This window comes from Bos taurus, chromosome 1, assembly GCF_002263795.3.
Source record: "Bos taurus isolate L1 Dominette 01449 registration number 42190680 breed Hereford chromosome 1, ARS-UCD2.0, whole genome shotgun sequence".
In the NCBI taxonomy this organism is placed as follows: Eukaryota; Metazoa; Chordata; class Mammalia; order Artiodactyla; family Bovidae; genus Bos; species Bos taurus.
The window spans coordinates 102,352,981-102,380,248 of NC_037328.1; the positions used below are offsets into that span (position 1 = coordinate 102,352,981).

A 27,268-nucleotide genomic window follows, 5' to 3' on the forward strand; every position below is an offset into this window, starting at 1 on the left:
GCTCAGTCATGTTTGACTCTTTGCGACCCCATGGACTGTAGCCTGCCTGGCTCTTCTGTCCATGGAATTTTCCAAGCAAGAATACTGGAGTGGGTTGCATTTCCTATTCCAGGGCATCTTCTCAACCCAGGGATTGAACCCATGTCTCTTGAATTGGCAGATGGATTTTTTATCACTACAACATCTGGGAAGCCCACTAATAGCTCTATTAAACAAATTCTTATATGAGGCTAATAATGATGAAACATAGTCAATTCTTTAAATATCAAGTCTCTATTAACACTGTGCAATGGATTTTTCTGCAATGATACAAATGTTCTATAATTCTGGATTGTTCAATATGGTAGCTACCAGCCATATATGATTGTTGAACAATATGGCTAGTGTAACTCAGGAAAATAATTTTACATTTTATTTAATTTTCATAAATTTAAATTAAACAGTACCATGTGGCTTATGGTCACCAAATTACACAGTGCAACTCTAGATCATTGGTTCTTAACTACACATTGTAATCAACTGGATATTTTTTAAATTTTATTTTATATTGGAGCATATAACACAACATATTAACAATGTTGTGCTATTTGTAGGTGTATGGCAAAGTGGTTCAGTTTCTTTTCCCATTTAGGTTAATAGAATATAAGTAGAGTTCCCTGTTCTATACAGTAGACCTTTGTTGGTCATCTATTTTAAATATAGTACCAAATTGGAGATTCTTGTACTGTATAAATTCTGATTTTAATTAATCTGAACTGTAGCCCAAGAATCTGAATTTTTTATTTTTTTTTAATTTTTTTTAGTTTAATTTTATTTTTAAACTTTACAATATTGTATTAGTTTTGCCAAATATCGAAATGAATCCACCACAGGTATACCCGCGTTCCCCATCCTGAACCCTCCTCCCTCCTCCCTCCCCTACCCTCCCTCTGGGTCGTTCCAGTGCACCAGCCCCAAGCATCCAGTACTGTGCATCGAACCTGGACTGGCAACTCGTTTCATACATGATATTATACATGTTTCAATGCCATTCTCCCAAATCTTCCCACCCTCTCCCTCTCCCACAGAGTCCAAAAGACTGTTCTATACATCAGTGTCTCTTTTGCTGTCTCGTACACAGGGTTATTGTTACCATCTTTTTAAATTCCATATATATGCGTTAGTATACTGTATTGGTGTTTTTCTTTCTGGCTTACTTCACTCTGTATAATAGGCTCCAGTTTCATCCACCTCATTAGAACTGATTCAAATGTATTCTTTTTAATGGCTGAGTAATACTCCATTGTGTATATGTACCACTGCTTTCTTATCCATTCATCTGCTGATGGACAGCTAAGTTGCTTCCATGTCCTGGCTATTATAAACAGTGCTGTGATGAACATTGGGGTACACGTGTCTCTTTCCCTTCTGGTTTCCTCAGTGTGTATGCCCAGCAGTGGGATTGCTAGATCATAAGACAGTTCTCTAGGGGGTTGTAATGAGCATCCAGGATTGAAAACCGGTAATCTAGTAGATGGCTAAAGTTGGTAAAAGAATGAAAAGCATTTTGCAGTAAAGGGTATGGGTAATATTTCCTCATTTAGCGAAACACACATCTTATTTCCAGGACCAAACTCTTTTCAACCTAGAATAGGTGAATTGTTTAAGATATTATTACATGAATGACTGACTATAGATTTGTTCACTAAATCCCAATGTAAGGGCATTCAGAAAAACTAGTAGATGTATTTCTTAAGAGTAATACTTTTTTATTGAGACAAATGCTTCTTCAGTTAACCCTATTGGAACATAATATGGAGCACAATTATCCTTCCCTAACCTCACTTTACCATAAAACTATAGATATTAAAAATAACAGAAATATTGAGAGGTGACTGGTGAACCCATTAGCAAAACTTATATAACTTGAGATGAATGTATGTACTTTAAGGGAAATGAAAAAAATTTTTTTTTCCACAGAGCAAAATAAATTGAATTTCTGGAGCACATTACAGAATCTAGCATGGTTCCTGACACACTGTGCAATGTTTAGTACATCTAAGTGAACCAGTTTTATCTTACCACAGCTATTAAAATTGTATAAATAAATTCAGGGAAAAATTAGGTAAATCTCCAGATAGTTGGTATGTTGTTATATGATACGTTATAAGTTATTTGGGGAAGTTAAAATCCATTTTCAGCTCTCAAATAGCATTATGAGGAAGATATCGGTACAGTTTTCCAAAGAACATCCATTTAATGTTAATTTTGTTCTTGTACATAAAATCTTTCAGTAAAAGTTTAACCATATTTGTTGTTTAAATTAAAAGATTAATAGATTTTAAATGTTGAGTTAAATAGCTCAATTTATGCATAGCCATAGACTTTTTATATCTTTTAAGTACTTTCTTATTATTTAACTTTTTCAGTTAAATGAGAATAAAATTGTTGAACTCTCAGCTATTATAGAGATTAAATATAGTCATTATACATTTAAAGATCTTGCAAATGTAAAAGGATGCTATAAATAAATTACATTTAAACAAATGATGGAGAGTAAGACTTTTTAACATTAGAAAAAACTGAAAGAATGAAAAGCATAATATTTTTCTTCAAGTTATTCAGACTACCATTTTCAGTTTCATTATTTCAGTTTCAATAATTCTGTTTCCTGTAAGTTTGAGATATTAATTCAAAAATTAATTATATGCCAAGCACTATATTAGGTATAAGGAGTACAAAGAAGATTAAGGCATTCCTTAAACCTCCAGAGTCTCAAGGTCTCATTGAAGAATTTTTATGTATAAAGAAATCAGTACACACTGTGATCCATCTTTAACAAGGAAATGATTACATACAGTTGATAACATGCCTGTAGGTTACAAATATGCCTAAGAATTTGAAATATTTTTCCAATATAGTTCTATAGTCCCTATTCATATACTATTTATTTTGAATAATAAAATAAAAGCAATTATTTTTATAACTAATACAATAGTGTTTTTTTTTATTTTTGGTACATTTATAATTATAATAGAGAGATACAGATAATATATTGTATTATTCTTAACACTAGCATATATTTTAAATAAATAATAAAGTCAATAAACTTGTTCTTCAAAGGCTGAAAAGAGAGGAAAAGAAAAATATATGATCTAATTTTTAAAACCATTCTTTTGAGATCTGGCTTTGGAGAGATTCTATGCTTAAAATAGAATAACTATTTTTAATTTTTTTTTTAATTTTTAAGACCTAGAGAAGCCTTTCTGTCTTTAAACTACCCTCTAAAACAGGGAGTATTATAGCAAAGATTCTCTGCAGAGTGATATGGAGATTAATTGTTGACAAATTATAAATAAGAGTTGAAGCATTAATAGGGCCTAAACTTTATTAAGAGAACCTGTTTAAGTAGAATGAAATGAGTTAATTCCAAAGCTCACAATATAATTAATTGAGTTGATAATATCAATAGTTGGCTTGTATTCACTGGTCAAATAGCAAAAGGGCCACTTAGGCATGTTGTTCTGCTAAATGTTGGAAGGGAAAAAAGATGTCTTCCATGTTTGTGAGGATTTTATAGTATAAGAGAGAAGACTCACTTGTAAAGAGCTAGCTATAGCAAGAGACAGCATCAGTTCAGTTCAGTTCGGTTGCTCAGTCGTGTCTGACTCTTTGCGACCCCATGAATTGCAGCACACCAGGCCTCCCTGTCCATCACCAACTCTTGGAGTTAGATGGCAAATAGATGGGGAAACAGTGGAAACAGTGTCAGACTTTATTTTTGGGGTTTCCAAAATCACTGCAGATGGTGACTGCAGCCATGAAATTAAAGGATGCTTACTCCTTGGAAGGAAAGTTATGACCAACCTAGATAGCATATTTAAAAGCAGAGACATTACTTTGCCAACAAAGGTCTATCTGGTCAAGGCTATGATTTTTCCAGTAGTCATGTATGGATGTGAGAGTTGGACTGTGAGAAAGCTGAGTGCCGAAGAATTGATGCTTTTGAACTGTGGTGTTGGAGAAGACTCTTGAGAGTCCCTTGGACTGCAAGGAGATCCAACCAGTCCATTCTGAAGGAGATCAGCCCTGGGATTTCTTTGGAGGGAATGATGCTAAAGGTGAACTCCAGTACTTTGGCCACCTCATGCGAAGAGTTGACTCATTGGAAAAGACTTTGATGCTGGGAGGGATTGGGGGCATAGACACCATAAATAAAATACTTTTTTGTTTAAGGAAGTAGTCTTATGTAGAAATATATGAAGAAAATATCTCATATATTATAAGAACTCATAGTTCCTCTCCATCTATATTAGTGCATTGCAAAAGGCAACTGGCAAAAGAGGAATTATTATTTCTCGTTCCACATATCCCTCTGCTGGACGATGGTCAGGACACTGGCTTGGAGACAACTATGCAACATGGGACAATTTGGAAAAATCTATCATTGGTATGTGAGAGTCACCATCTTTCTCATTATTCTTTTGAAGTTTGTATTAGCTATTCACTGTTGCTAGTTCATATACTTTATAAGTCCTTTGAATATGCTTTTGGCACCATGTTCTCTGACAAATAGCATAATGAAAAAGCAGTGGGCCAGAAAGCAGGATTTAGCTTATTTTGAGAAAATAATTTTGTCTCTTTTGGTCTCAGTTTCCTTTTGTGAAAGGGCAGAAATGGAAAGATAACATATAGAACTAAGAAAAGAAATGGATAGAAATGCTAGAGTCTAGGGAATAAAAATATCTTGTAGATGGTAAAGTATGAAACATCTCAAACAAACTTTTAAAGTTTTCTGACTATCTTTGAATAAAAAGTAAATAAAATATTATTTTGTTAAAGGCATTATTTTTCAGTTTCAGATACAGACTTAAATATTCTTTATATTTATATTAGGATTCAAGGAAAACATTTAATCAATGTTTAGAAATATTCCTTTAAAAGAAGAGCTGGAAATTCACATACATTCTATTTCATGAAAATGATCACTCCTCAGGGGATTTTGTCTAATAAGGATAATTCAGTTTGTTTCAGATGATAAGATCTATGGCAAAATAATTACAGAAACAGCCTTTTATTTTAATAATAAAACCAAAGAAGCCATTAACATATTCTTATACTATAATTTGTTCATAACAGTTTTGTGATCTAAATGTGTCATCTTGAAAGAATCAGAGTCTTATTTTTATAAATGTCATTAACACTATAAAGTAAAAAAATGCATACATTTTATAGGAAGAAAAAATAAAAAGTGTATTAATCTGAAAAGCTGTTTTATTGAATTAGAGGTCAGTTTTAGAAAAAATAAATAGAAAAAAGCAAATATCAAAATATTGATTTCTACAATTTTCTTTTCTAATTTTTAGGTATGATGGAATTTAGTCTCTTTGGAATGTCATATGTAAGTAGCTCCATTCCTCTTATCTTCATCACTTGTGAATATTAAAAAACATACTATTAACATTCATTAAATATAACTGTATTTTAGACTGGAGCAGATATCTGTGGTTTCTTCAACAATTCAGAATATCAGCTTTGTGCCCGCTGGATGCAACTTGGAGCATTTTATCCATATGCAAGAAATCACAACAGTGCATTTACTAGAGTATGTAATTACTGCATTTACTCTCATTCCTTTGTCCCACTAACCTTAAGCATCTTTGACAAGAATTCACCCTTCCTGGCTGATTTCCAGCTTTGAATCTCTTTACATTTACTGAGGGCATCTAAGCCCATCAGTTTAAGAATTTTCTGATTTGGGTTTTCTTTATACTTTGGGGTTTAAGACTTGGTTGGCTGGCATATGTACTGCTGCTCTATATAATTTTGTGGAAGCCAGGTCAAAAACTGCTTCTGGAAATCCTTACAAACCTGGATAGAACAATAAAAAAAAATTGACTTCAACCTAAATAATTAGAAAAAGTCATTTAAAATATTAGTATCAATGCGTGAAATTGGCAAGTTTAAACAGCAAACATTTTAAAAATGAGTTGAGAAGAAATAAAAGGAAAAGGGAATCATGAGAACTAATTTATATGTGGTAGCACTATATACTTTATATATACTTTACTAAACTGGAAGAACTTTTTGAGTGAGGTGGTTGGTGGCGTTAGTGGTAAAGAACTTGCCAGCCAGTTCAGGAGACATAAGAAAAGTGGGTTCAGTCCTTGGGCTGGAAGATCCCCTGGAGGAGGTTGGCAACCCACTCCAGTATTCTTGCCTGAAGAATCCCATGGACAGAGGAACCTGAAGGGCTATGTTCCATAGGGTTGCAAAGAGTTGGGCACGATTGAAGCGACTTAGCACACAGCTCATGGAAAAGTATAAACAATTGAAGATAGTATCTAACTAAGTGCTAAATTTTGTGATATTCACTTTTGGTGAAAAAATATAGAAAAAAAGATAAATTATCAAAATGCACCTCATGGAAGAATTGTAGATGGAGTTGGTCTTTTAAGGATGCACTCTAGCCATAATAACTGAATGGTAGAGTTCATCATGTGTTGTGAATTCTTCATGTCACCTCTGGGAAATTTTAGTCAGAATAGAAGGAAAAATTTATATTACAAAATGAAAATATATACAAGGTTAAAGGCAGTATGAGTCTACATTTTGGGAGAATTTGTAATTCTTTGTAATAATTTATACTAAGTTGGGCAATAGAGAAGTTGATAAGATAGGAATATTTTAACAGGAGAACATTATGTCAATAATGCAATTCAGAATGCTGTATTATTGGGAGACTGAGGCTTGAATGAATAAAATCCTAAACAGGGGTTCTTTAATAATTCCTTAATTCTTCTTTTATTCCAGAGGAATTCATTGAAAATCTATTATTTAATAATTTACAAAGTCCTTGCGCTATATGATTTATATAATGCAGGAAGGATAGAGATGATAGACAATTTTATATACATATATATTATATATACAGAGAAGGCAATGGCACCCCACTCCAGTACTCTTGCCTGGAAAATCCCATGGATGGAGGAGCCTGGAAGGCTGCAGTCCGTGGGGTCGATGAGGGTCGGACACGACTGAGCGACTTCACTTTCACTTTTCACTTTCATGCATTGGAGAAGGAAATGTCAACCCACTCCAGTGTTCTTGCCTGGAGAATCCCAGGGACAGGGGAGCCTGGTGGGCTTCCGTCTCTAGGGTCACACAGAATCAGACATGACTGAAGTGACTTAGTAGTTGTAGTATATTATATATAATATATTATAGAGAGCAAGTCCAAATAAGTCATATGAGGGAAAGCTTGAGTAAGCTAAAATGATAAAGATTTATGAGGGTTCTGTTTTAGAGGGGGTGCTCAGGGAAGTCCTCTTGGATAAAGTGACATTAGCATTAGAGCAGAGACTTGAGTTGGGGAAAGAAACAAATTTAAACATATGGGGATGAATTTCAAGTCAGGGGAACAAGTGAAAGACCACAAGGTGGGAATGTGCCCGGAGTTTTTAAGACTATGAAGTTGGAAAGGGTGAAGTATTTCTGAATGAAAATGTGAAGAACAGAAGTCTCAAGTTTAGGAGGTAGTATAATTGAATTTAGGGATGTATGGTTTAGGATTAAATGCTTATTTTCAGCATTTAAAAACTGAAATAATGTCAACAAAGTTAGTATGCAACAGATATGGTCTTTGCTTCTTTCTTCTAACTTGACTTGGAAACTGCTAACAGTAGGAGAAGACAGAGCTTAATAGTTATTGGATCATTGTACTTTCAAGGTTGCCTATTCCAATTCTACATGTACCAATGTAACAGTTGGTCACCATTCAAACATTTTTACTACTGGAATCTAGAAAAGTTGGAATCTTCATAGATAGGATACCACTCTTAAAAACTCTGTTCCTGTTGATAACCACAAAAAACATTGAAAGTTTTGTCCCCTGCAGTCATGTGGCAGTCTTGTTTGTTCCCTTGATATAAAGTAGAATGTAAGATAGTAATCAATTATTATTTTTTAACCAGTAAGTGCAATAACATTGTTTGGGTGCGTGCATGGGTTGTACAACCCCATGGACTATAGCCCACCAGGCAATTTCCCAATCAAGAATACTCAAGCGGGTTGCCATTTCCTCCTCCAGTGAATCCTCCTGACCCAGAGATTGAACCAGCGTCTCTTGAGTCTTCTGCATTGGCAGGCAGAGTCTTTACCACTGAGCCACCAGGGAAGCCCATAATAACATTATTGAGAAGTTTTTAACTTTCAAGTATCAATTTTAGGCTTTTTACCTGGAGAGTGATTCCAGAGCAGATTTGGTGGGCATGTTCTTTTTTGTTATGCAATAGTAATTTGATCCTCTCCTTTTCCTATACTATTAATTCTTCAGTACCATAGTTTATTCATTTCTCATGAAATCACAGTGTGCAGGGTTATTGTGATGGACTTTGCATGTCTCTATTTCAATCCACTTTTGTATAGCATTCTGTTTCTCCCCTAGATTTTTCATCATATAGTGAGTATCACCACAGTTGACAAGGGTAATTGTCACCTATTCAAATATAAACTACTCTTTAAGTAGGTTCACCTACATGGAATCATGTATGGGCTTAATTTGCATTTTCTTATTAGAGTGTTAATATTATGCTCTGTCTTTCCATCATAAGAGATAGAAATATTACTCCAGAAGAATTTTGTGAAGAACATATATAGCATATGATGGTGATTCAAATTATTCCATACTTTTTATCCTTCAAATATGTATTTGAAAATTATGATTTAACCAAGGACTGGAGCTTATGACTATTTCATTTTGCTTTGTTTCAGAGACAAGATCCTGCTTCCTGGAATAAAACTTTTTCTGCAATGTCAAGGGATATTCTAAATATTAGATACACTTTATTGCCCTACTTCTATACACAGATGTATGAAATTCATGCTCATGGTGGCACTGTTATCCGACCCCTTTTGCATGAGTAAGTTCACATTATTTTTTTCCTACCACAAAGAGAATAGCTTTTCTTTGTTTTATTCAATAATCAATATAAAATGGGCTTTCCCTGATGACTCAGCTGGTAAAGAACCTGCCTGCAATGTGGGAGACCTGGATTTAAACCCTGGGTTGGGAAGATCCCCTGGAGAAGGGAATGGCTATCGACTTCAGTATTCTGGACTGGGGGATTCCATGGACTCCCCATGGAATAGCAAAGAGTAGTCTATGGGATAGCAAAGAGTCAGCATGACTGAGCGACCTTGACTTTCACTTTCCAATCTACTTTCACTTCAATATAAAATATTTTAAACTAAAACATTTTTTGTTGTTTTAGTGTACGTTTTGGATTAATAAGTATTTACATGAGGAAATCTACTAAAAAGCAGTCCAATATGTGCCATTAAAAATGAAATACATTAACCAGTTTTTAAAAAGTAATAATTTTTAGAAATAACTACTATACACCAAGTATTGTTTTAGATTACTTACAGACCTTATTACATTGTGTATTTTTGAGAATTCTTGGAAATAAGTAATATTATCTCTATATTATAATTTATTTAACTGAAGTTTACTGCAATCCAGTAAATGTACCACATACAAATGCCTGACTGAAGAAGACCATCCTATTTCTCCCATTATCTATAGAAAATTGTTTTGGATTTACTCTTTAAATTGCAAACTATATATGACCAAATCTTGAAATTCAATTCTATGAATATAGTTGCAAAAACATTAACATGTTCTGTTTTTAGTGCAAATACATTTCTTATGGATGTTACACAAAGTAAAAAACAAACACATATACAAACGAAAAAAAAAATGGAAATAATCATGATATACTTATCTTCTTGTGTGCCCTATATTATCAGAGTAATTGAATGAGGTAATTTGTTAGATTTCACTATTCACAAACCAGTAAAAAATATGCAGAGGATATTTACTCAAATTAAGCAGTTCAGTTCAGGCCAGTTCAGTCGCTCAGACATGTCCGACTCTTTACGACATCATGAATCACAGCACACCAGACCTCCCTGTGCATCACCAACTCCTGGAGTTCACTCAAACTCATGTCCTTCGAGTAGGTGATGCCATCCAGCCATCTCATCCTCTGTCATCCCCTTCTCCTCCTGTCCCCAATCCCTCCCAGCATGAGTCTTTTCCAATGAGTCAACTCTTCGCATGAGGTGGCCAAAGTACTGGAGTTTCAGCTTTAGCATCATTCCTTTCAAAGAAATCCCAGGACTGATCTCCTTTAGAATGGACTGGTTGGATCTCTTTGCAGTCCAAGGGACTTTCAAGAGTCTTCTCCAACACCACAGTTCAAAAGCATCAATTCTTTGGCCCTCAGCTTTCCTCACAGTCCAACTCTCACATCCATACATGACCACTGGAAAAAGCATAGCCTTGGCTAGATGGACCTTTGTTGGCAAAGTAATGTCTCTGCTTTTGAATATGCTATCTAGGTTGGTCATAACTTTCCTTCCAAGGAGTAAGCGTCTTTTAATTTCATGGTTGCAATCACCATCTGCAGTGATTTTGGAGCCCCCCAAAATAAAGTCTGACACTGTTTCCACTGTTTCCCCATCTATTTCCCAGGAAGTGATGGGACCAGATGCCATGATCTTAGTCTTCTGAATGTTGAATTTTAAGCCAACTTTTTCACTCTCCTCTTTCACTTTCATCAAGAGGCTTTTTAGCTCCTCTTCACTTTCTGCCTTAAGGGTGGTATCATCTGCATATCTGAGGTTATTGATATTTCTCCTGACAGTCTTGATTCCAGCTTGTGTTTTGTCCAGCCCAGCGTTTCTCATGATATACTCTGCATAAAAGTTAAATAAGCAGGGTGACAATATACAGCCTTGACGTACTCCTTTTCCTATTTGGAACCAGTCTGTTTTTCCATGTCCATTTCTAACTGTTGCTTCCTGACCTGCATATAGGTTTCTCAAGAGGCAGGTTAGGTGGTCTTGTATTCCCATCTCTTTCAGAATTTTCCACAGTTTATTGTGATCCACACAGTGCAAGGCTTTGGGATAGTCAATAAAGCAGAAATAGATATTTTCTGGAACTCTCTTGCTTTTTCCATGATCCAGCAGATGTTGGCAATTTGATCTCTGGTTCCTCTGCCTTTTCTAAAACCAGCTTGAACATCTGGAAGCTCATAGGTCATGTATTGCTGAAGCCTGGCTTGGATAATTTTGAGCATTACTTTGCTAGCATGTGAGATGAGTGCAACTGTGCGGTAGTTTGAACATTCTTTGACATTGCCTTTCTTTGGGATTGGAATGAAACTGACCTTTTCCAGTCCTGTGGCCACTGCTGAGTTTTCCAAATTTGCTGTCATATTGAGTGCAGCACTTTCACAGCCTCACACTTTTCTTCCAGAGTGTTTGTATCTTTGCTTCCTGTGTTTTTGATCTTCTACTTGGCAAAGTTAATATTTGAACCTATGTAAGTTCACTTCAAAGGAGATTTCTCACTCAGTTGGTCTTACATGTCCATTGCAACTCTACATTTTGTCAGAAGGTTTAGTCATACTCAGATTTACTCATTAAATATTGTACCACTGCATATTGAATTCCAGGACTTCCTTGGTGGCTCAGCTGGTGAAGAATCTGCCTGCAATGCCGGAGACCTGGGCTCAATCCCTGGGTTGGGAAGATCCCCTGGAAAAGGGAATAGCTACCCACTCCAGTATTCCGGCCTGGAGAATTCCATGGACTGTATAGTCCATAAGGTCACAAAGAGTTGGACATGACTGAATGACTTTCACATATTGAATTCCAAGTGATGAAATTGTTTTTGATCTTTTATAGTTTGATTTGCATTTCAATCCACAAAAGTCCATAGTTCAAAATATGATTTTAATAATTATTTTATTGTATTTAGAAGAGCTAAATGTCTTTGATTTAACTTTGTATATATTTTATCCAGGTTTTTAAATGAAAAACCAACCTGGGATATATTCAAACAGTTTCTGTGGGGTCCAGCATTTATGGTTACTCCTGTATTGGAACCTGTAAGTCCCATCACATATTTTTGTTCACAAAATAATATTCTTTGGTATATATGTTTTTAATGACTATATTTTTAAATTCCAGTACGTTGACACTGTAGAAGGCTATGTCCCTAATGCTCGGTGGTTTGATTACCATACAGTAAGTAATTAAAGAATTCTGGGGGACTGACAAAATATAAATGAGTAACATCTTGATTATAGCCTTTTTAATAATGACATATTTATTTTCCTTTCCATTTAAAAAGAGTAAGATTGTTTCTTACTAATTATATCTGAATCAAATTAACAAACAGTGAGAGAGTTAATTTTTTGTGCCATAGATTGTTATATAGTCATGGATTTATTTTACTAAATAAATTTCAAAATTGTACATTGTGCACAAAAAGGTCATTGCCTTTCATTAAGTATGCAAGAAGATTGTTAACAGTAATGCATTCCTTCCAAGAATAATATATGTGACAAGTCAAGAATAGCTTTTGCGACCCATCAAACACCCATGTATTTTCTGCATGTGCATACTACAAAAAATAGTGGTAAGTTAATTTCAAAGCTATAAATAAACTAAGGAATAAAGTGGTTTATCCTTTAACCAACATAACTTCCTGAATAAATGTGTGTGGTTTTATTTTTTTAATTAAAAAGTATATTATTTGATTATATAAATGTGCCCCCTCAAGTACCAGTATTGCTGATGATTCTTTTATTGCTTCTGTTCTTTTCTTGCAACTGTCCCATTTCCAGGGCAAAGATATTGGTGTCAGAGAAACATTTCATACATTTGCAGCTCCTTTATATGAAATAAACCTACATGTCCGTGGTGGTTACATCCTACCATGTCAAGAGCCTGCTAACAATACATTTTACAGGTAAGTGAAGTGTAAGTCTTGAGAGTCCCTTGAACTGCAAGTTGATCAAACCAGTTAATTCTAAAGGAAATCGAGCCTGAATATTCATTGGACGGACTGTTGCTGAAGCCCCTTTTTGGCCCTGTATGTGAAGAACCAGCTTATTAGAAAAGACCCTGATGCTGGGAAAGATTGAAGACAAATGGAGAAGGGGGGCAGTAGAGGATGAGATGATTAGAGAGTATCACCGACTTAATGGATCATGAAATTGAGCAACACCAGGGAGATAGTGGAGGACAGAGGAGCCTGGCAGCTACAGTTGTAAAGAGTTGGACAAGATTTAGCAACTGATCAACAGCAACAAAAACAAAGTGTTTACTGAACTCAGATTAGATTTTCAGATACATAATGCTAGAATTGTCAAGAACCAGGAAAGGTCTGAGATTTTATCCTACTTCCAAGTTTACAGGTTAGCCTGCCAGTTTCATGACTACTGTGTCTGAGACAAAGGTCTTACTCATGGCATAGCAAGAAATATGAGCTTCATGTTTCCTTCAGTTTTCATTTGACCTCCAAGTCCCATATAGGTGAGTGATATCAAGTGACCTAGGTGGATACTGTCCATGCAGGAGGTTTGTGTCACAATGAAGAAATGCCAAGTTTTGGGAAACTCAACCTTTTATAATAGACTTTGAGTAAATTATCCACTATTTGCTTTGAAGGGAGAAAAACTGTCAGTACTTAAATATGCAGAAACTTGACTCATGTAAAATTGACTTCCAACATGATAGGAATGTTTTCCAGACCAAAAAAACAACTGAAATTTAATGTCTTCTGTATAAACATGCAAAGGTATTGATAACATGCAAAGGTCTTGTATTTTAAATGGCTGCCTCACCTAAGACTTATTATTTTTTCTGAGTCTGATATGTGGAAAGAAGTATTATTTTATTCATTAAAGTATATTTTTAAAATGAGCTTTTCTATGAACTTTAAGCAAACAATGCTCAGAAGACCTCCCTTTCCTTCTGTCTTTTCCAGTCCCCCTTTTCTTCCTCCATCAGTACTATGACATATTCCCTGATTCACTTTAGTTTATCAAAGTAGATATCCATTGACAATATCACTACTCCTTCAAACTGCTAAGTCTTCTGTTGTCCATAGAAGAACCAGACCTGTTTTTATCAATCTTGTCCCATTTTACAATGAAAGGTAATTCATATTTTCTATCCATTACCATTTATAACTGAACATCTTCTAAGACCACTTATGTGACATTATCTCCCTCTTGTTCAATGATGTGTCATATCTACCAGGGGTTGTGGGTCCATTCTGTCTCCTATGACTGATGTAAGAATGAATCTCTGATACCAATCACAGGATCTATTTCCACTGTTCAACTCCTGGCTTAGCTATTCAGATTCTAGAGGACTCAGTTCTGTTCCTCTTCTCATGTCCTGTTGTACCTCGTCTCACATGTGCTGACAGCCCCAGCTGGCATGAATAGGTTATTTCTATCTCCTAAAGCCATCCAGATCCATTTCTATCAACACCTTATCTTGTGTTGTGGATAGTTGCTCAGTTGTGTCTGACTCTTTGCAACCTCATGAACTGTAGCTGGCTAGGCTCCTCTGTCCATGGGGATTCTCAGGCAAGAATACTGGAGTGGGTTGCCATGCTCTGCTCCAGTACTCCTCCAATACTTTATATTGATATCAATTAAAGAGGAGAAAAATAATTGCACCTGAGAAGTGAGAGTCTCGTGAAGGATACCAGTTATAAGTTGTGCCTTGAAGAATCCTTGTTATTAAAGAGGACTAGAGAGGCCATTCTGTGTGTGTGTGTGTGTGTGTGTGTGTGGGTATGCGTGTGTAAATGGGTAAAGTAAATAAGATATTTAGGTATACAGTTAACCTTTGAACAACATGGGTTTAAATTACATGAGTCCACTTATATGTGGATATTTTTCAATAGTAAATAGTACAGTACCACTCAGTCCGTGCTTGGCTGAATCTGTGGATGCAGAGGAACTGTGCTTACTTGGATATATGTTGTTCAAGGGTAAACTCTATATACAGGGTAGAATGAAAGTTGTGAAGCTTCTCTTAATCTCATTTAAGTATGTTGGGAAATTATGTTAAACCGTACTTTCATGTTGCTAATAAGATCTACTTATATTTTAATTCAGTGACAGTGAACTGAAATACATATATACATACTTGCTAAGACATGCTAAAATCTTTACACGGAAAGTATAAAGTTGCTATGGAGATTTGAACTTTAGATATTTTGGATATTTTAGGAGACTTCCATAGTAGTACAGCCTTTAACATTTGTGTTCAGAAAAGGCAGATAGCTAAACATAATTAATCCTTCCATGGCAGTATAAGGCTGTTAAACCAAGTGATTTGTATACTGAACATGGAAGCAGATACTTAATTCAGAAATAAGCATATTGTAGGCAGAAGATGGTAAGTATTGCTCAATCCAAGGAGAAGATTTGCAATTTTCTACTAGCTACTCTTTACATTCTTATTAACAACTGCCAATGATAATTAAATTATTTATATATGGAAATATGAAGATAACTTAAGTCATAAGGATTAAAACATGCTACTGAAATAGCTTTATGTTTAATGGTCAATAGCAGAATTATCATGGAAAGTATAAATAAATACATTAATAACCTTAACATAGTTTTAATTATAAATGAGGTCACTTCTGATTTTCTATAGTAGGTGAATCCTTGATATCAAAGATATGCATGATATTTTCTATTAAATATGAAGGATTTGTGGTTTATATACTTTCCATTCTTGTTAGTCACTCAGTTGTATCTGACTCTCTGTGATCCCATGGACTATATCCCACCAGGCTCCTCTCTCCAGGGAATGCTTCAGGCAAGGATACTGGAATAGGTAGCCATTCCCTTTTCCAGAGGATCTTTCCAGGCCAGGGATTGAACCTAGATCTTCTGCATTACAGGCAGATTCTTCACTATCTGAGCCAGCAGGGAAGCCAGGAAAATCCTCTTATTTTATTTTCCTAAAACAATTTGTATTCTCCTTAATTGATATTCTTATTTGTGTTCTTTGGACACATACAATAAAACACTTGATACTCTTTAAATGTTGATAAAATTATATTCTTTTTACAGCCGACAGAATTACATGAAGCTCATTGTTGCTGCAGATGATAATCAGATGGCACAAGGATCTCTGTTTTGGGATGATGGAGAGACTATTGGTAAATCTTCCATTTAGGAGTGTTGGGGGAGTGTGTAATTTCCTCAGTTCTGTCTCACCACAGCAAAAATTTGAAGCAATGGACAGACCAGTGTTACAGCCTGGTGATATAGCTCAGTTTCATTTGGCAAGCAAAGGAAAATACATCCTTGAATCGTGAGGGTAGGCCGACCGAAAAGAAGTGAAGAGAAGAGAAAAGAAGCCAGAGGCTCCTCTTTTTATACTTTTTTTTTTCTCCTCCCCATGAGCCTGCCCTATGTAAATTGGGCTAGCCAGTAGAGCTGTTTGCTTCACCTGAGGTTCTTACTCTGGTCCTCAGACCTTCCTTTGTTCTATTTTTGCAGGCTTTTTCTTTGTCTTTTAGCCACTGCTATTTTTTGGACTCCTTTTTCCTATTTTAAGTACCTAAAATTCCCCCCTCAAGAGATGGGAAGTGCAAATTCTTTGGGAATAGAGGCCTCCATCGAGGTCTGTCTGGCTACTTCCTACTGAGCTGGGATGGTGAGGGGTATTGGGCTTCCTCCTCTTGCTAATCTCAAGCCTCAGAGTCTTTATAGTGGTGTCTATCTAAGGGTGAGTGATATTCCCCATGGTCGGGTGTAGTTTTATATATCCTTATTGAACTGGCACTGCATGTTGTAGCTTATTGACCTGGGCAGAGACAAACTGCGTTACACAATTGATAATACATGGATCAATCACAAGCAGCATCAATATTGTGATAACAGGGATTAGTAGGGGCATTCAGTTCAGTTCAGTCACTCAGTCATGTCTGACTCTGCAATCCCATGAATCTCAGCACACCAGGCCTCCCTGTCCATCACCAGCTCCCAGAGTTCACTCAAATTTAGGTCCATCAAGTCAGCGTTGCCATCCAGCCATCTCATCCTCTGTCGCCCCCTTTTCCTCCTGCCCCCAATCCCTCCCAGCATCAGAGTCTTTTCCAATGAGTCAACTCTTCGCATGAGGTGGCCAAAGTACTGGAGTTTCAGCTTTAACATCATCCTTCCAAAGAATACCCAGGGCTGATCTCCTTTAGAATGGACTGGTTGGATCTCCTTGCAGTCCAAGGGACTTTCAAGAGTCTTCTCCAACACCACAGTTCAAAAGCAGCAATTATTCAGTGCTCAGCTTTCTGCATTAGCCAGCTCCAAATCCTCCATCACCAGAAGAAGGATCCACAAAGAGAGATTGTAGCCACCCCAAGAACTCTCCAGCTCATTCTTTGAGCTCCTGTAGGATCTGAATGTTTTGTTTTTCTTGAGGACTGTGAGACTTTCTTAAACTTTAGCTGGAGGTATTTACCCAGAAAAAACATATCTCATCCAAGATGGCTCAAGTCCCTCCTTGTTCAAGGATCAGGAGATCTATCTCTTGTCTATTTTGGAGTACAACCCTTACCAAGCTGTGCTGGCTCTTTAGAGCTATCCTGAGAAATTTTATCCCCAGAAACTTAATTTTTGGCTGTTCATTAGAATGGTACTCATTTGTAGTTCTAAATAGGTATCTGAGATCTCCCAGGGGCTCACAGGTATACTGATTGTCCTCTTCAGTTTTCTTCCATGGCTTGATTTGTGAGTAGTGAATCCAGGAGTCGTATCCTGTTAACTTGACTGCTGTAGGGGTAGAAAGTATTACAGGGAAGGGGCCCTTCCATGTGAGCTGGAGTTGAGCCTTTGGGGACCCATCTTTCCAGATTTTAATTAGGACTTGAGTCCCTGGAGCACATAGTGGTGGTTCTTTAGAATCTTTTGGGTCCTGGTTGACACCCCACAAGTGTATATCTTGTTGGAATTGCCCAGTGGCCATGGTATGAGACCAGAGGGTCTGAGCCTCTGGATCTAGGAAGAGGTCATTGACATAAACAAATGGTCTCCCATATAGCATCTCATAAGGACTAAGACCAACCTGTTCCTTAGGGGCAATATGGATGTGGAGGAGAGCTATTGGTAAAGCCTCCTTCTATCCCAGGGAGGTCACCTGGGTTATCTTTTTAATTGCTGATTTTAATAATTGATTGGCTCTTTCTACTTTTCCTGAAGACTGAGTCCTCCAGGCACAATGGAGATAATAAGTAATGCCCAATGCTTTAGAGACCCCTTGGATGACCTTAGAAGAAAATGATGTCCCATTGTCACTTTGTAATGATCTTGGCAGACCAAATCTCAGAATGATTTCATAGAGCAGTTTTTTTTTACCACCTCCTCAGCCTTCTCAGTCTGGGTGGGAAAGCCTTCAGTCCATCCTGTGAATGTATCTGTCATGACTTATAGGTATTTATACCCTTGAGAAACTGGCATCTGGGTGAAGTCCTTCTCCCAGTCCTCTCCTGGGTAGGTACCACATTGTTGGGCAGGCTGGGCCAGCTGGTGTCTTTGGGCTCCTTGTGCGTTGTTTAACTGACAAGTGGGACAAAAGGAGAACACTTGCCTTCTAGTTGTCTGGAGGCTTGTTCCTCTGAAGGACCTTTCTAGTAATCTTTGGAGGGCCTTTTCCCCTAAATGAGTGGTGGCATATAAGGAGTTAACCAACTTCCATTGAAGGTTCCCAGGCAGAAAAAGGAACCCCTCCTTTTGGAACCACCCTCATATGATCTTTGTGAAAGCCCTCACTCTTAGCTTTAAGAGTCTCTCCTTCAGTTTATGAAGGAGTTTCTGGCAAATTAGTCTGTGGATCTAAGGTGGCAACCCCTATTAGGTCATTGTTCTGTAATGCTGCTCTCTTAGCTGCCTGATCGGCTGCTTGTTTCCCTTGTACCACTTCTGTGCTCCCTTTAGAGTGGGAGACTGAAACCTCAATGAGCAGATGGACTGCCTTCAAGAGCCTAAGGATTTGATCACCATATTTCATTGGGAACCCTCAGGTGGTCAAGTGTTCTCTTTCTTTGCAAATAGCAGTGTGTATGTAGCACCACAAAGGCATACTTGGAGTCAGTGTAAATGGCTACTCTTTTTCCTTTTCTCAGCCCTAAAGCTCAAGTCAGGGTTATGAGCTCAGCTAATTGGGCCAAAGTAACTGGTGGCAAATGTTTAGCACCTGTGATCTCAAAATTGGAGGCTACTGCATATCCAGTTCTTCTTTTTCCATCCAAGACAAAGCTGCTTCCGTCAGTATACATGATTTCCTCAGGATTGGTCAGAAAATTTTCTGACAATCCCTCTTGGGTTTTGTCCAGTGGTCCAAGGTTTCTAGGCAAGAGTGAAAGAGAAGAGAGACCTCAGAGGTAGGCAGGAGGGTAGTTGGGTTAAGAACCTCACAAGGGGATATAGTCAGGCCTGGATTTTCCATTAGCACTACTTGATATCTGAGGATCCTTTGATCAGACATCCATAAATGGCCTCTCCCATTCAGGAGTTGTTTCACTTGGTGACTGGTAAAAATAGTTTGACCTCAAAAGAGTGTTTTAAAGCATCTTCTATTAGGACTGCAATAGCTGCAAGATTTCAAAGGCAGGGAAAGATGTCTTTCCAATAAGGGAATAGGACACTCAGGGACCACCAGAAACTGGTGGGAAAATATTTGTCCATCCTAGCAACAAAGAAGTGCTCAGGTGAATCTTTTTGTAATTGCTTTTCCTGTAGCACTCAAAATGGTAAAAGTTTGGGAGGAGAAGGCTCCAGAGTAGGAGGTCAGGACAGACTAGGTAGCCCCTGTGTCAACCAAGGAATTCTCGGACCTACCTGCCATATCCCATTGCACCCTTGGCTCCAGCCCTGTGATGGTTATCTGTGACATGTGGGCTGGCTGAAGTGGGCTGCTTCAGTCCTGTTGAACCATCATAAGGGAAGGCTTGGCGCTTGACTTTGAGGCTCTTGTGTCCCAAGGACAGAGTGCCACCTAATGCCCCAACTGATGGCATTTGTAGCAAGCCATTTTAGGAAACTTGTCATGGTTTGGACACTTTGGCCCAATGTCCCACTTGTCTATAATTGAGGTATTTTGCCCCCTGCCTTGTCCTTTAAGGGCTGGGTGTTTGCCATAGGGCTTCCCTGGAGGGCAGTCAGCACCTGGGCATGCCTTGTCTCTTTCCTTTTCTCCCTTTCCTGGGCCTTGGCTCCTCCCTTTCCTGTTCTCTGTTATAAAAGGTATGGTGGCTGTCTGGACCTTCTCATCTAAAGAGGTAGCAGGGTCCTGCTGTTGTAGCTGTTATAACTTTATCCTGATGTCTAATGCACATTGGGACAGGAATTTGTCCTTTAAAATCACCTGTCCCTCTTAAGAATCTAAGTCCAGATTGGTAAACTTTGGAAGGCCTCTTTTAGCCTTTCCAGAAAGGCAATGGTGTTCTTATTGGGCTCTTGAGTAATCAGGCATAGCTGATTACTTTTTCCTGGGCTGCTTTTAGTCCTGCCTTTACACAGATCAGAAAATAATCCCTTTCTCAGATGTTCTTAGGGTTATTATAATTCCCATATTATATATTATTATAATTCCAATTAGGACCTGATGAGGGGACCGCAGTTTCCCCCACTGGGTATTTATCGCTTGACCTGTGAAGCCCCCTAGCATACCTTCATGCTTCCTTTAATACCCCAGCATACTCAGGGTCAGAAAAAGTTTGACTAAATATGACCATGATGTCTTTTCACGTTAAATCAAAGGCTAAGGTAATGTGTTGCAATGTATCTGTATATTTGCCTGGGTCATCTGTATAGCTTCCCAGGCCTGGTTTGATCTATCTTAGTTCTCAGAGGGAGAAGGGCTTATGGACCCGGGTTGGTCTGAATTCTCCTCCAGTTTCAACTAAGTGACGTACTCAAGTTGGTTTTTGTGGAGGGGGTGATCCTGGATATGGGGGCACTTTTGAATACAAGGAAGGAGCACCAGGCAACTCGGGAGCCATGGGAAGTAAGCCTTCATGGGGGCGGCAGGCAGGGGGGGAGGGGCGGGGTTCCTTCTCTTGGTTGTCTGTGCCTAACACCATTTGCCTAGTCAGCTCACTTTCAGGTATACAATCCCATACTTAAGACAGAGTTCCTTCATATCACTTAGTCAGGAGAAAATTTGGACAGGGTATCTATGTCCATTTCTCTTGTCTTTTGCAGAATAAGTCTAGCTGCAGGATCGTATTATAATTTAAACTTCCATACTCAGGCAAGAGTTCCTTATCCCTGAGGATACCATGGCCAGGCAATGGCACAAAGAATTTTAAGCAACTTCTCCTTAAGGTTAGAGGATTGAACAGCTTCTGGTTATCTCAAGGGTGCATCTCAAGGGTGTCTGTTAGGAAGTGGATTGGTTATTTCCTACCTGAAAAAAGATAGTGATGACAGGGAGGGGAAAAAAAAAAAAGAGTAGGCCTCCTTCTATTTTTACGGGTGGACTTCCTTAGGGGTGAATCTTTCTGAAATGTATCCTACCAAGTTCTGTTGCAACCTGAGAGCCAGGCTTCTCCAGGTCAGGGTGCAGATCCCCAGACCGGCTGAGACATGACAGCCTCCTGAAGATCAAATCCCCAGGCAGGTCGAGGCATGTCAGCCTCCCAAAAATTGGGTCCCTGGGCAGGTCGAGATATGTCAACCTCCTGGAACCCCTGGATTGGCAGATCTCTGAGCAGATTGAGGTGTGACAACCTCCCAGGGACCAGATCCCTAGGCAGGTTGAGGCAGATCAACCTCCTGGGATCCCAGGCTGGAGTTGGGCGTCCCCAAGGTATCCAGCATGACTACTGCTGCTTAGGATTAAGGGGTTGTAATCTTAAATCATTGCCGGTTTCTCCACCACAGATGGGAATAGATACCATGATGTAAAGCAATACAAAGCTATGGCCTGAAACTGGGAACCTGGGGAAACAGCCATAAGCCTTATCCTGTTATTGCTCTGAGGGAATGTAAGGCACTGATTTCTTCCTCTAGTCCTCCATAAGAGCAGTTTAGGATGTTTCCAGTGGTAAATATTTCATTGTCATAGACCCACTTTAGGTAATAATAAGTAATGACAAAGGATTGGGTTATCTGGTCCTGTTAGGGGCATTAAGAATATTTTAATCATAAGCAGGGTGGAGCAATGCCTACAAGAGAACAGAGTTCTGGTTGTAGGAGTTAGTAAGTGGCTTAAGAACAAATTGGTAAGAAGAAACAGAACAGATGTTCCATAAAAGTGGAGAGGAGATTTGATCTGAGGGTACGTTTATAAATTTAAGAGAAGGATGATAAGGGTTTGGGCCCAAATGGCCTGCAGGGCTAACTCACCAAGTGGCAAACATTATCCATGGAAGCCCAATTGCCCTTAAAGGGATGCCACCAACAGACAGACTTCTAGCAGGCATTGTGTGCCTGTCACCAGCCCTAGTGAGTTCACTGAGAATACCGTTGTTGCACATGTTGTACAAAACATGGAAGATGAAGGCTGGAATATCTAGAGAGATTGGATATTATACAGTATTTCCCTCCCAAGGGCAAGCTATTTTCTGGTTTTCCCTCCAGGAGATTATAGAGGCAACACTGTGGGCCCTGATAGGGCTTAGGAAAAGAGCATGAAACAGGAGCTAAGGGAGCAGGGCACAACCTTTGAAAGAATGACATAGCCCAAGGTCTAACATAAACTGATTAAAATCAAATGGGTCCAAGATGACACACAAGTCAACTGATTAAAATCAAATGGGCCCAAGATGACACACAAGTCAAATTTATCAAATTTAACTAAAACTTGCCTCTTAATCTGAAAGCTAAATGACACACACAGAGGCATCAAGACTGTTCCAAGGCATTCCCCAATTGTTGGAATGATCCTCCTACTCATTAGCATATGAAATCACCCAGCTCACAAAAACTAACCACACCACATTCCATGGCCACAGCACTGGAACTTGCCCTCTGTGGCCTGTGCTCCTCTCTAAATCCAAACAAATACACCTCTTACCTATCACTGTGTCTCTCACTGACGTTTTTGCAATGACATCAAGAGCGAGCTTCATTAGGTCCTAAGACCAGGCACTGTACATTTTGGCTAGGGTCAAGTCCCAGTCAGATGCGACTGACTGACTAAGCATAGCACAGTCCCTGCCACGTAGATTTGAGTCCCAATCTTAGGTAATCAGTTTCAAACACAACCTTCAGTAATTGAAAAATGATGACCTGTCCAATATTTTGTGAACAGTTGCATAGATGGAGAGAGGAGATGAAGACAAGGAGGAAAAAAGAGTGGGAAAATCGTGCCAAGGAATCGCCTTCATAACCTGCTGGAAAATCTGCTAAATACCTGACCTGTGCTCACAGTTTTAATTGGCCTGATCCTTGGCACAAAGCAGGTTAAGGACAAAGAACCCCCGCTTGCTTGGGCAACAGCTACTAAGTAGCCCCTGCCAGAGTCCCTCAATTGCACACACTGCTGCTCGCCTGTTTGCAAGGGGTTCAAAGAAACAAGAAATGAGAGATTATAAAGGAATTAAGTGTGGTGACCCAAGGACAAAAGAGCATATAAAACCAAGGAGGATCTTGGAATGCAGGAATGGAAAAACCAGACCCTTATCATCCTTCCTTTCCCCATGTTGTAACTATTAACAAATTTCAGGTCCTCCTGAGCATTATAACCTGTCTCCCTTCCTACCCCATTCAGTTCAGTCGCTCAGTCATGTCCGACTATTTGCGACCCCATGAATCGCAGCACGAAGGGCCTCCCTGTTCATCACCAACTCCCGGAATTCACTCAAACTCATGTACATTGAGTCGGTGGTGCCATCCAACCATCTCATCCTCTGTCGTCCCCTTCTCCTCCTGTCCCCAATCCCTCCAAGCATTAGGGTCTTTTCCAATGAGTCAGTTCTTCACATGAGGTGGCCAAAGTATTGGAGTTTCAGCTTTAGCATCAGTCCTTCCAATGAACACCCAGGACTGATCTCCTTTAAGATGGACTGGTTGGATCTCCTTGCAGTCCAAGGGACTCTCAAGAGTCTTCTCCAACACCACAGTTCAAGCATCACTTCTTCGGTGCTCAGCTTTCTTCACAGTCCAACTCTTACATCGATACATGACCACTGGAAAAACCATAGCCTTGACTAGACGGACCTTTGTTGGCAAAGTAATATCTCTGCTTTTCAATATGCTATCTAGATTGGTCATAACTTTCCTTCCAAGAAGTAAGCGTCTTTTAATTTCATGCCTGCAGTCACCATCTGCAGTGATTTTGAAGCCCCAAAAAATAAAGTCTGACACTGTTTCCACTGTTTCCCCATCTATTTCCCTTGAAGTGACAGAATCAGATGCCATGGTCTTCGTTTTCTCAATGTTGAGCTTTAAGCCAACTTTTTCATTCTCCTCTCTCACTTTCATCAACAGACTGTTTAGGTCCTCTTCACTTTCTGCCATAAGGGTGCTGTCATCTGCATATCTGAGGTTATTGATATTTCTCCCGGCAATCTTGATTCCAGCTTGTGCCTCATCCAGCCCAGCACTTCTCATGATGTACTCTGCATATAAGTTAAATAAGCAGTGTGACAATATACAGCCTTGACGTACTCCTTTTCCTATTTGGAACCAGTCTGTTGTTCCATGTCCAGTTCTACCTGTTGCTTCCTGACCTGCATATAGGTTTCTCAAGAGGCAGGTCAAGTAGTCTGATATTTCCATCTCTTTAAGAATTTTCTACAGTTTATGGTGATCCACATGGTCAAAGGCTTTGGCATAGTCAGTAAAGTAGAAATAGATGTTTTTCTGGAACTCTTTTGCTTTTTCAATGATCCAGCGGATGTTGGCAATTTGATCTCTGGTTCCTCTGCCTTTTCTAAAACCAGCTTGAACATCTCGAAGTTCACGGTTCACATTATTGCTGAAGCCTGCTTGGAGAATTTTGAGCATTACTTTACTAGCATTTTAGATGAGTGCAATGAGTGCAGTAGTTTAAGCATTTTTGTCATTGCCTTTCTTTGGGATTGGTATGAAAACTGACCTTTTCCAGTCCTGTGGCCGCTGCTGAGTTTTCCAAATTTGCTGGCATATTGAATGCAGCACTTTCACAGCATCATCTTTCAGAATTTGGAATAGCTCAACTGGAATTCCATCACCTCCACTAGCTTTATTTGTAATGATGCTTTCTAAGGCCCACTTGACTTCACATTCCAGGATGTCTGGCTCTAGGTCAGTGATCACACCATTGTGATTATCTGGGTCATGAAGCTCTTTTTTGTACAGTTTTTCTGTGTATTCTTGCCACCTCTTCTTAATATCTTCTGCTTCTGTTAGGTCCATACCATTTCTGTCCTTTATCAAGCCCATCTTTGCATGAAATATTCCCTTGGTATCTCTAATTTTCTTGAAGAGATCTCTAGTCTTTCCCATTCTGTTGTTTTCCTCTATTTCTTTGCATTGATCACTGAGGAAGGCTTTCTTATCTCTCCTTGTTATTCTATGGAACTCTGCATTTAGATGCTTATATCTTTCCTTTTCTCCTTTGCTTTTCACTTTTCTTCTTTTCAGAGCTCTTTGTAAGGCCTCCTCAGACAGGCATTTTGCTTTTTTGCATTTCTTTTCCATGGAGATGGTCTTAATCCCTGTCTCCTGTACAATGTCACGAACGTCCATCCATAGTTCATCAGGCACTCTGTCTATCAGATCTAGTCCCTTAAATATATTTCTAACTTCCACTGTATAATAATAAGGGATTTGATTTAGGTCATACCTGAATGGTCTAGTGGTTTTCCCTACTTTCTTCAATTTAAGTCTGAATTTGGCAGTAAGAGGTTCATGGTCTGAGCCACAGTCAGCTCCTAGTCTTGTTTTTGCTGACTGTATAGAGCTTCTCCATCTTTTGCTGCAAAGAATATAATCAGTCTGATTTTGGTGTTGATCATCCGGTGATGTCCATGTGTAGAGTCTTCTCTTGTGTTGTTGGAAGAGGGTTTTGCTTTGACCAGTGCATTCTCTTGGCAAAACGCTATTAGCCTTTGCCCTGCTTCATTCTGTATTCCAAGACCAAATTTGCCTGTTACTCCAGGTGTTTCTTGACTTCCTACTTTTGCATTCCAGTCCCCTATAATGAAAAGGACATCTTTTTTGGGATGTTAGTTCTAAAAGGTCTTGTAGGTCTTCATAGAACCATTCAACTTCAGCTTTTTCAGTGTTACTGGTTGAGGCATAGGCTTGGATTACTGTGATATTTAATGGTTTGCCTTGGAAACGAACAGAGATCATTCTGTCATTTTTGAGATTGCATCCAAATACTGCATTTTGGACTCTTTTATTGACCATGATGGCTACTCCACTACCACATAGGGAGAAGATATTTGCCTTACTCTTCCCTACCCCCACCCAGTATATGTGCCTCATCCAATCAGCAAATTACCCACAAAACCCCTATCCAACTCTTTGTACCATGGATATAAAAGTGGACTAAGGACCCCTGTTCAATGTTGATTCTCCCTTGTGCTGGCCCACTCTTCTAATAGTGTCTTCCACTGTAATAAACTTTATTTGCCTCTCATTCTGCCTCATGTCTGGAAATTCTTTTCCAACCCACACCCAGGCCACAACATTAAGATTTTGTTAGCCATATGTCACCCCAGCCATAGGATCGAGGACATCCTACCTTAACCCCTTAACAGGGTCTTTTGAAATCTGAGACTGAGCCATGTGAGCTTTCTACCAAGTTTGTTTTTGCTGTCCTGGTTTCCAGCTCACTGGGCATCCTGTCAGTTCCACTGTGCTGGGTTTTCTTTGCATTCAGCTTCCACCATGGGAGCTTTCACCAAGTTGGGCTTCTGCTGTGCTTGGTCTCTGCCTCATGAGGGCCAGGCTGACGTTGTTTCATCCAGGTTAAATCCAAGAAACAGCACCAGATATGTCAGGGGAGTGTGTAATTTCCTTTGTTCTGACTTACCGCAGCAACAATTTGAAGCGACGGATGGACCAGTGTTACAGCTCAGTATTATGTCAGTTACAGCTCAGTTTTATTTGGCAAGCAAAGGAAAATACATCCTCAAAGTGTGAGGCAGGATGTGAGGACAGGCTGACCCAAAAGAAGTGAAGAGAAGAGAAGCCAGAGGCTCAATTTTGGCTCCTCTTTTTATGTTTTTTTTTTTTTCTTTTCTCCTACCCCTGAGCCTACCCTATGTAAATTGTGCTAACCAGGAGGGCTGTTTGCTTCACCTGACGTTCTCACTCCAGTCCTCAGACCTTCCTTTGACCTATTTTTGTGGGCTTTTTCCTTTTTTTGTCTTTTAGCCATTGCTATTTTGGACTCCTTTTTCCTACTCTAACTACTTAGTGAGTGAAGTCGCTCAGTCGTGTCTGTCTCCTCCGGACGG

At 38.8% G+C, this 27,268-nt stretch overlaps 1 protein-coding gene across 4 annotated transcripts in view; it reads left to right on the forward strand.

Moving 5' to 3' along the window:
- Positions 1-27,268, forward strand: part of SI (sucrase-isomaltase) — a 120,538-nt gene that overhangs the window by 85,007 nt on the left and 8,263 nt on the right. For all 4 annotated transcript variants that reach the window (XM_005201715.5, XM_015472667.3, NM_001114189.2 and 1 more), the window contains 8 exons: positions 4,296-4,429; positions 5,346-5,380; positions 5,468-5,584; positions 8,752-8,900; positions 11,855-11,939; positions 12,022-12,078; positions 12,681-12,805; positions 15,942-16,030. In XM_005201715.5, the coding sequence (XP_005201772.2) occupies positions 4,296-4,429; positions 5,346-5,380; positions 5,468-5,584; positions 8,752-8,900; positions 11,855-11,939; positions 12,022-12,078; positions 12,681-12,805; positions 15,942-16,030 (791 nt within the window). The remainder of the gene's footprint in view (positions 1-4,295; positions 4,430-5,345; positions 5,381-5,467; positions 5,585-8,751; positions 8,901-11,854; positions 11,940-12,021; positions 12,079-12,680; positions 12,806-15,941; positions 16,031-27,268) is intronic.